Source organism: Cibotium barometz, chromosome 43 (assembly GCF_041138505.1).
Source record: "Cibotium barometz isolate CiBa-2024 chromosome 43, ASM4113850v1, whole genome shotgun sequence".
Lineage (NCBI taxonomy): Eukaryota > Viridiplantae > Streptophyta > Polypodiopsida > Cyatheales > Cibotiaceae > Cibotium > Cibotium barometz.
Window position 1 is genome coordinate 13,134,809 of NC_141088.1, and position 10,301 is coordinate 13,145,109.

Genomic DNA, 10,301 nt, shown 5'->3' on the forward strand with positions numbered 1-10,301 from the left:
CCAACTTATACATCATAATGTTTCTAAAAACTTTTCTCAAAGGCTGCCAACCTTAGTGAGGATCACATAAAACTTGGTCCTCCATATCATGGACTTCGTTGTGTTGCTCAAGGAAAGATGGCATTGGAGAAGTGAAAGTTCCTCACCAAAACAAGCAACTAACTTTCTTTGGCTTTAATATGATCTTGTTTTGTCCATCACTGCTGCAAAGGAGTTCTTATTGATCGTGGTGATGCTAAAGCACATAAGCCAACGAGGAGACATGATATGTGTGCCAACTATACTCAGAGATGGGCCAGTTAATCAATGTAGAGGGTGGGCCCATAATCCATGGAGGTAGGTCTTATGGCATTCGGGGGGACCATTTGCAAGCTTATGCTCAAGGTTGTTTGTAAAGTGGATCATGCAGCTCGGTGTCCTTTCTAGCAGTGATCATGCCGATGGCCAAGCAAGGAGAGATGTAATCAAGCTACCATGCTCGCTTCTTTTCATTGACAAAAAAATGATGTTCATCGTGGCAAAATACTTGATGGATGTGTAAAGGGCCGAAGTTGCTTTACACACTGAGCAAAAAGGGGGGGAAACGCCATGAAAAGGGGCAGATCTCCCTTGCCCATTCTCATGGACGGAGAGTCTCCCCATCCGACTCGTCTATAAACACCCATACATCCTAATGCTAACCGTTTTTTAAGCAAAGCTGCAATAAGCTATTTAAAACAAAAACCAGCGATAAAGTGCACCGATCAGTGGTTTAGGTCATCCCAGAATATCTATATACAAATAAATACACATGTGAATGGTGATAAGCAAAGAAAATGAGGGCGAGGGTTATTAGTGCAAAATAGCGTGGCATCTGTGTGTCGTGAGAGAGCGTGTGCATAAGGGTTCAGCATGCCGAAGAACAAAGGAAAGGGAGGGAAGAACCGCAAGAGGGGAAAGAACGAGGCAGACGATGAGAAGAGGGAGCTGGTGTTCAAGGAGGACGGGCAGGAGTACGCGCAGGTGCTGAGGATGCTTGGCAATGGGCGCTGCGAGGCCCTCTGCATCGACGGAACCAAACGCCTCTGCCACATCCGAGGCAAGATGCACAAGAAGGTCTGGATCGCCTCCGGCGATATTATCCTCGTCGGCCTCCGTGACTACCAGGACGACAAGGCCGATGTTATCCTCAAGTACCAGCCTGATGAAGCCCGCCTTCTGAAAGCCTACGGTGAGCTCCCCGACAACGTCCGCCTCAACGAGGGGATCGCCGGTGGCATGGATGAAGAGGACGACGGAGCCGGCGACGACTATCTCGAATTCGAGGATGAGGACATCGATAAGATCTGATGTGAGAAAGAAAAAAGCCCTTTTTTTTTTCTGTTATGCTATGTCGTTTCTGCATCTCTGATATGGCCCCTGGCTGTCGGCCTAGGGTTTTCGTTATTTAGGGCTTCTCTGATATGGTTTCGCCCCTGGCCCTACACAGCCGTTCTTCAAGGGTTTCCATATCCAGGGTCTTCCTGATACGTTTTCCTCCTTGGCCTACACGCCTAGGGTTTCCATATGTAAGGGGCCTCCCTGACAGGGCTTCCATATCTAGGGCTTTCCAGTACATGATTATCTAATCTTCCTGTCACACCTATCAGTAAAAATTAAAACTTTAAACTACCCATTGCGTGTTTTCAAAGCTTTTAACAGGTAGTTTCGTGTGTCTTATCTGTTTTCATCATATATACATCTATGGTCAGTTAGGTCTGTGAGACAGCTTTTTAATGCATGCTTATCAGCTGTTAAATTTTGTGTGCAATTTCTTTGTTTTTTTGTTTAAAGTTAGTCCTTTCTGACACAGTTGTGAATAATCTTGATGGTTATCCTAGCAATGTTCAGCATGCTCTAAGTATTGAAGATTACACTTTGGGTTTTTGCTAAGTTTGGGAAGTAATCTGAACTTCCGATTGGTATATATCTCTGCTGTATTGAGGGCCATGAAAATTTGTTGTGAAATCTTTGTCCAAGGTGCAGCCAACTGGTTTATGCTTATTCTTTCTATTCAAGCCCGAGCTGCTACGACGTGTATGCGTGTGTTGGCCTTCATCATGGCTGAGTTTGCCCTTCACCACTAGAGAAATGATAACTCAGTATAATGGTTTATCCATGAAGTTTTGTCCCCAACGATGGACATGTCTTTATTTGTGAACTTGGACCTGCTCTTGATTGCTGACAGCGTGTCATATCACTTGCCTATGCTGTTCATGGTGGAGTTGATGTTCTGAAGCCTTTTCGGTAGACTTGTGGATTTAAGGAGCTTTTTGTTGAATTTGAAAAATAGCCCGAATTTTACATTGGTTTAGCAGCTCTGAGTTGCAAGGACATTCATGAAGACTAGCAGCAGGCCAGCCACTAAGCTTCATGAAGTTGGATGACATTTATTCCTATGTAGGAGTTTGTGAGTAGTTTCCAAGAGGGGAAATGCAAGTAGGTGCCTGTGATAGGGGGTTTGGTCTGACGTCAAAAAAGGATGGGCTGTGGTTTGATTCTCCACATGTTAGTTTTTTAACCGACAAGTTAATACTTTGCATTTCAGTTCTCCAACACCAATCCACTCTGTCTATAGGAGATCGACAAGGAGCTCATTCCCTATATATACTAGTGATAGTACTAACCCCCTAAGAGGAGTGCAACCTACCACCCCCGAGCCAGGGGCACAGTTTTGACTCCCATAGATATAAATAACCATCCTATAGCTTGTACAGATGGATTAATTAATAATAACCTTAGTTGCCCGTATTAGCTTGCTTTCTCCTAATCCCAATATTAGCTTGCTTTCTCCTAATCCCAGGACTAATCTTGAGAATTAGCACTAGGTATGTAAAATACTTTCCCTCCTCAAAGGTTTCCACTCTTGGAAATAAAATTTGTCTAAGTAAGAAAATGGAGAAGCCTATGCTATAAATTGGCAATTGGCTCTCGAGTTGAGTTCTTGTCCTATCTTTCCACTTAATTTTATTCTTAGGGGTCAACTTATTTCTAAGTTGCATTAAAACTTGAAATCAATCATTGTTTCTTGTTCATGTGGAACCTAAGACAAGTCCTCAACCTCAACAAGCTCACCCAATCATAGATTCCCGCATCCCATACCACCAGAGCCTATCCTTAGAGACTTTCAGTAAGACCGCGTGTAGACCACCATGTCCATGGTAGGAGTGTGGCCCAGGCATTAGACCATCAGTCAACTCTATGAGTGAATGAATCACCATAACTTACAAGTCGCTTTTATAGTGATTGCTATCGTTATAAATAACAATCTACCTATAAATAGCTAGTTACTTGTAACGTGGTTGTGGTCTTCCCCTAATCCCAAGGTTTCCCAACCCTAACCAGATTAGGCTCTAATATTGAGGATTAGTGTTGGGTACATTACATAACATACTTTCCCTCCTCCGACCTTTCCTTTCTAGGAAACAAAGTCGGGGAATCTCCACTCTAAACTATCAACTCTCTCCCAAGTCGAGTCCTCCTTTTCACTTGATCTTAAACTCGGGGATCAACTCATACCTAAGCTTCTACTTTAGATGCTACTATAGTAGCACTACCATAGTAACACCTCTATACTCTACCTCAGTGTTCAATGAAGAAATTGTGGGTTACCTCTTTGAACTATACACATAATGCGATACTCCCAAGACTTAACATGTAACAACACTTGTATATCTCTTATCATAGGAGCTACCAACCCAATCTGCATCTATGTAACCATAAACATCAACTTGCTTGTCACTCTCATAAAAGAGACCATAGTGTAATGTAGCTTTCACGTATCTCAATATTCTCCTCACAACATCCAAGTGAGGGTTCTATAGAACTTGCATGGATTGACTCACAACGAAATTGAGATTTGACCTTGTAATGGTCATACAAATGAGGATACCTACTATCTTTTCATACATGACAGGGTCTTCTAAAAGCTCCCCAACATCCTTCTTGAGCTTCACATTAAGCTCCAAATGTGTACCGACAGGCTTCCATACTGTCATACTTTGGTAGCATATTCACCGCTCTATGCATGTTTGAGCGTTTCAAGAACAATGGAGAAAACGAGATCACAATTTGACCCGTCGAGCATGACCTAATGTGAACATGGTCTAAAAATGAAAATAAAAGGAAAAAAAAAACTATTATCGAGGAGTGTGGAAGTGAGAATTGAACCATGGTGGTTTTCCAAATTTTTTATGGATGTTGAGCTACCACTGCTCCAAGAGATGTCCTTGTGAGTATGAGAAAAATGATTAAAATGAAAACATGAATCTCTAATTGGGAGGAAAAATATAATAACATATTTTATAGAATGAAAAAGCTCATGAATAGTAATTGCTTCTCTTGGAGATGAGCCTTCACAAGCTATAAATAAGATCCTTGGGAGTGTATTAAGAGTTGGTGGGTGTGACTAAGAGTAGATTAGGGATTCGTTTTCTTCTTTTTGGCGCCATCTTGGGTGTAGCTAAAAGCTTCTACTCAAATCAAGGCTTTATTGTCAGCTTATTTGTATCAAGTAAGTCCATATTCCATGTTTGATTACATCATTTAAGTCTCTTAGATTTAAAATTTGGGGCTTAATCATGATTAGGACTTGTTAGGACTCTAGTCTTCATTAAAGTTGATAATTAAGGGATTAATTAGTTTAGGGGTTTATGTTTAGTAAAATCTAAGAGGAATATCATGATTCCTTGCCCTACAAACCTATAATCTCTCAATTTGATTCTTAGATTATGGGGTGATTAGTGAATTCGTTTTGCTCTTAATCACTATTCTAGGCTAGATAATCATAACTTTTGATTTTTGGACCCTCTTTCCCTCTCTATTGCTAAGCTCCTAGCACTTTCAATTGGATTGAATGGTTAAGATTTGATGATTTGTCAAAAAAACATAAATTAATGTATGATTTAGGAATAATTAAGGGATTTTTAGCTTATTTAAGGGTGTTCTTCACTTGATCTTAAGGTATAAGGATAGATTAAGTATTTTGATTAGGATCTCTTAATTATTAGCTCTCGATTATGAGTTAAAGACTTGCTAATCATTTTTTGAAGGGTGATTGGTGAGATAGTTAATGGGTTGAGATGAGTTAATGAAGATTAGGGTTAAATTGGATGGTTATATTGAGATTAGAGAATCCGCTTACAACAAGAATGAAGGTTTAAGTATCTTATGAAAATATTATCATGATTAAACATTAGTAATCACTCATAAAAAGCTTGATTAAGTGGTTGCTAAAATCATTAGGGTGTAAATCATTAGGAAATTGAGCTAATGAAGATTAGAGTAAAATTGGATGGTTATATTGGGATTAGAGAATAGGTTAACCAAGAATGAAGGTTTAAGTATCTTATGAAAATATTAGCTCAAGGGATCATCTATCCTAGCTAAGCTTAGTATTAATCCCATGTTAATTAGTATAGGATTAAGTCTTTTTAATCATCACTATCTTCATGGAAGCTTGGATCCACAAGCTTTAACATGGTATCAGAGCCAAGTTCTTGCTCCCTATAGCTTAGCATTCATCTCTTTCAGCTTACATTGCACTAATCTTACTTAGTCTATTAGCCATTTGCACTCACTTAAGCCCAACCTTCTCTTCTATCCAAGAGGCTGAGATTACAAAGCCTCATTCTCCACACTCTCTTGACCATTGTCCAAGATTTTTTAGCCACTCATTCCTCACCTCAAGGTATTTAATCTCACCAGAGAAATTCAACAAAGATTGCCTCTAGCTTGCGTATTTCGCCTTGCAGCGTCGATTGGTCTTTTTGCTAATGCCACATCATTGCTTGCAATCAACCCAAGCCCTCTTCGTTGTGGGTTAGCAATGCTATAAGCTACCCACATACCCATTTCATGCACTAGTGGCAACAACCGTGGGATCAAAAACTAGTTCGACATAAATGCCATTTTGTGTCGATTTTTAAGAGGGATTAAGCTAATTGTGCATTCCATTCAAAGGTACTCATCAAGGGCAAGAATGCCAAGAAAAAAGCCCCATTAAAAACACCATTGATTTGTTCAATTTATCCTTCAACTTTTAGCTTTGTTAATTATTGTGATTAGTACTTAATCATCATTAGCAATCAATTAGAAAAAATTGAGCTTAATTAAGGTCAAAATTGAAAAATTAGAGTGTTATTCAATTGTGGGAGACTCTCTCTCACATTAAAATCTAGCTCATCCACTTGCATTGCTCAATTTAAGTGGTTTTTTCATCTCATCTAGTTCAATTTTAGCACATAATTTGCATCTTAATCACTTGGAAAAGAGTTAAGACACTGCTTGAGCACTAAAATCAAGGCTCAAGGTAAGACCATGGAGCATGTAGAAGTCGTCTCAAGGTTTAATGGTGATGGGCTTTACACATGGCAAAACAAGCCCATGTACTTGCTTATGCATAAGGGGCTTTGCTACCTAATTGAGGATGAATAAGTGGAGGTTGAGCCACTTCAAAACAACAAAGCATTGGGACTTATTACTCAAAATCTCAGTGATGATGTGATTAGTCACATTGTTGGCATCAAGGATACCAAGTTTGCATGGCAAGAGATTAACAAGACTTTCAACGACTCAAAGAGCTCAAGATCAACGTCCTCATGCAGTTTTACAAGCTTGACAAGAAGAAAACTGAGACCATGGCACAACACATTAGTAAGTTCAAAGGTATCAAGCATCAACTTAGTGCATTAAAGAAAGTTATTGAAGAGGATGAATCTATTGCTGTGATGTTAAAGAGTGCTAACAAAGAACCATATAAATCACTTGTTGTTGCAACACTTCAAAAGGTTCAAGATATAGAATCATCATTTCTTGAACATGAATCAAATTTCAAGGATAAAGAATCATTCAAATCACATTCAAGTGAGCAAGCACTCTATACAAAGGGTGGGAGATTTTAAAGGACAAATCAATCAACATCTCAACTTCCAAGATGCTATTATTGTGGAAAACTAGGGACACAAAGAATGAATGTTGCAATAAAGATTAACCAAAGCTTGTTTGTCACTACTATGGAAAAATTGGTCACCTAGAAGACGATTGCTTCTATCACAAAAAGAAGCAGGCACACAACATTGAGGTCAAAGACCCTCCAGCCAAAGACGCACTCTTTTATAGAAAGCATCATTATATTTTTCACCCCTCTCGTCTCTACAAAAAGTGATCAGCCGCCTTTGAAGCCACATGATGCACTTAAGCTGAAATTCATGCCAAAGTAGCATAAGGGCCAAAGTAGCCTAGCACAAAGGGAGAGATAAAAAGAGTGAACGCCTAAAAATTTTACCCAATCTAGCATCAAGGGGGGGTGTTGAAATGAGTGATGCTACAGTGCCAAGTCACCTAGTCAAATTACTCCACATGAGCTATCAAAGCTTTGTTGTACCTCCGTTATATAAAAGGGGTCATTTTCAATCAACAGAAATAAGCAAGCTCTCAAGCCTCTTTATGAGTAAAAGTATTAATCTTGTAACTTAATTATACTTAAGCCTAAAGCTTAATTAGCTTAGTTCATTCATCATGATTGTTCTTAGGTATCACTCACTCTAACTTAGCTTAGCACTAATCACATGTTAATTAGTATAGGGTTAAGTCTTTCTTATTATCACCATCTCCATGGAAGCTTGGACCCACAAGCTTTAACAAAGTTAATTATTTGGTAGCTTTAATTATTCTTAATTACTACTTGTTAAGACCAACAGAAAAATGTGATAAAAGATTGATAATGAGAGAGCATACACATAAGAGAGCAAACCCTAATCCATTAGTGTAACCTTAATAATAGAGGGAAGCCATATCCACTCTCACACAATGCATCATAGAAGAGGACTATACACCACACACTAAATGTGGTGTGTTCACATACCAAATAACCCTATCTAATGTCCACACACTGTGGCCAGCTGGACGCGGCCATTTATTGGCACATACATGCTACTGTCTACCATGCTAACACATGAGTTTCTTTAACCATAGTCCTTCACATGCAACTATGGCTGCTCCTCTGTGCTCAGACTCTTTACTGGATAAAGCTACAGTGGGTTGCTTCTTGCTACTCCAACTCACCTACAACACTCCCAAATGTAAAGGCATAACCACTAGTAGATCTCCTATACCTGCCCAATTTGCATCCGTGTAGCCATATATATCTAAGCCTTTACCATGCTCATAAAGAAGACCATAATGTGCTTTGGTCTTTACATAATGCATGATCCGTCTCACTGCATCCAAATGAGGCTTTCTAAGGCTTTGCATAAATTGACTCACAAGCCCAACATCATAACTCAAGTGTGGCCGTGTAATAGTCATGTAAATGAGGTAGCCAATCATCTTCTTGTACATAGATGGATCTTCCAACTCTTCACCAAAATCAGCCCTCAACTTCACATTTTGCTCCAAGGGTGTAGTCATGGGTTTACACCCAATCGTTCCATATCTAGCCAACATATCCAATCCATATTGACGCTGGACTAGCCATATTCCTCCATGATCTTTGACCACTTCAATACAAAGAAAATACCTCAAATCACCCAAGTCTTTCATATCAAACTACCCAATCAATGCCTTCTTGACATGCATAATATCTGTAGCATGATCACCTGTTACAATCAAGTCATCCACATAGATGACAACCACAATAATCCCATGATCTGTCTTCTTCACATATACTAAAGAATCTTCCATAGAAACCTAAAAACCAATAGAGATAAGATATTGGCTTATCTTATCACTCCAAGCACGAGGTGCTTGTTTCAGCCCATAAAGTGCTTTCTTTAACCTGCATACATGAGTGGGGTACCTTGGGTGTACAAGACCCTGTGGTGGCTGCTCCATAAAACTTCCTCTTGCAAATCACCATTTAGAAATGCATTCTTGATATCCATTTGATGCATTTCCCAACCATTTACAGCAACCATGGCAATAATTGACCTCACAGTTCCTATCTTCATCCCACTGGACTAAACGTCTCATCGTAATCCAAGCCCTGGGTCTGTGTATAACCCTTAGCAACTAGCCGTGCTTTATGATGCTCAATCGAACCATCTGACTTGCATTTCATCTTATAAACCCATTTACAACCAATGACATTCTTGTCTTGTGTGGTAAGGCAACCAAATCCCAAGTATCATTATGAACCAATGCGTCCATCTCCTCACCCATTGTCTTTTTCCATAAATGCTTTCCAATAGCTTCTGCATAGCATGTAGGTTCCATATGCTTTACCAAAGAAGTTATATATGCATAGTGCATAGCATAACCACAGTATGTCAGCCTGTCAATTGGATACTTGACTCTGTGTGATCTCCTCAAAACATGTGGATCACGTTGGACACTTGTCACTCTAGCATGTGGAGGCACATATCTCTCTTGCTTCGTACTACCTGGTGTGCGTAAGACTGGTATGCCAAGTTCCTCATCCAAACTCTCCGAACTAAATGACTCATATCCTGTAATGCCAATACCTTCAACTTTCTTCTTTCCTTTGTCCACAACACTACTACTAGTGCTTGCACCATCATGCCTTAAACACCCTAACCATGGACGTACACTACTACCACTTGACTCTTGTGGCCCAGACATAGAAGTAGAACTTGATTGTGGCAAGTCCACACATCATCATCATTGGAATCCTCATCTTTTGCTTTGTACCAACTAGCAAGCTCATCAAACACCACATCTAGTATGTGGATTGTAACATTTATATGCTTTGCAATCTTGTGCATACCCCCAACAAAGATATACTTTTCTACCTTAGGATCAAGCTTCTTCCTCTTCACATCTGGCAAGTGCACATAAGCAATGCTACCAGACACTTTTAGATGCCCAATGTCTGGTCTATATCCTATAAGATGCATCTCTCGCGTACTCTTATGTATGGTAGCTATAGGTGTCTTGTTGCAAATACACCGCTGCAGCGTATACTTCTGCCCAATAAAAGTTTGGCATGCTCTTCTCATTTAGCATTGCCCTAGACACATCACAAATGACCCTGTTTTTCCTCTTAGTACACCATTTTGCTGAGGTGTGTACCTGCATCATGAAAGCTGCCTTCTAATGCCATTCTTTCTCAAGAAGTCCTCAAATACATGTGAGGTTTATTCACCACCTCCATCTGTCCTCAAGCATTTGATCTAACAACCATATTGCTTTTCTGTAAATGCTTTGAAATCCATGAACTTTGTCAACACTTCACTCTTCTCTTTAAGAAAATAGATCCAAGTCATCCTGCTATAATCATCAATGAAGGTTACATAGTACCTACTACCACTAATGGATGGGCTTTG

General features: G+C 39.7%; 1 protein-coding gene across 1 annotated transcript; it reads left to right on the forward strand.

Moving 5' to 3' along the window:
* The first annotated feature begins 797 nt into the window (after positions 1-797).
* Positions 798-1,650, forward strand: LOC147613550 (eukaryotic translation initiation factor 1A). The gene has a single exon (XM_086781537.1). It carries the CDS (start codon positions 892-894, stop codon positions 1,327-1,329), a length of 438 nt encoding a protein of 145 aa, XP_086637663.1. The 5' UTR covers positions 798-891; the 3' UTR covers positions 1,330-1,650.
* The last annotated feature ends 8,651 nt before the right edge of the window (positions 1,651-10,301 follow it).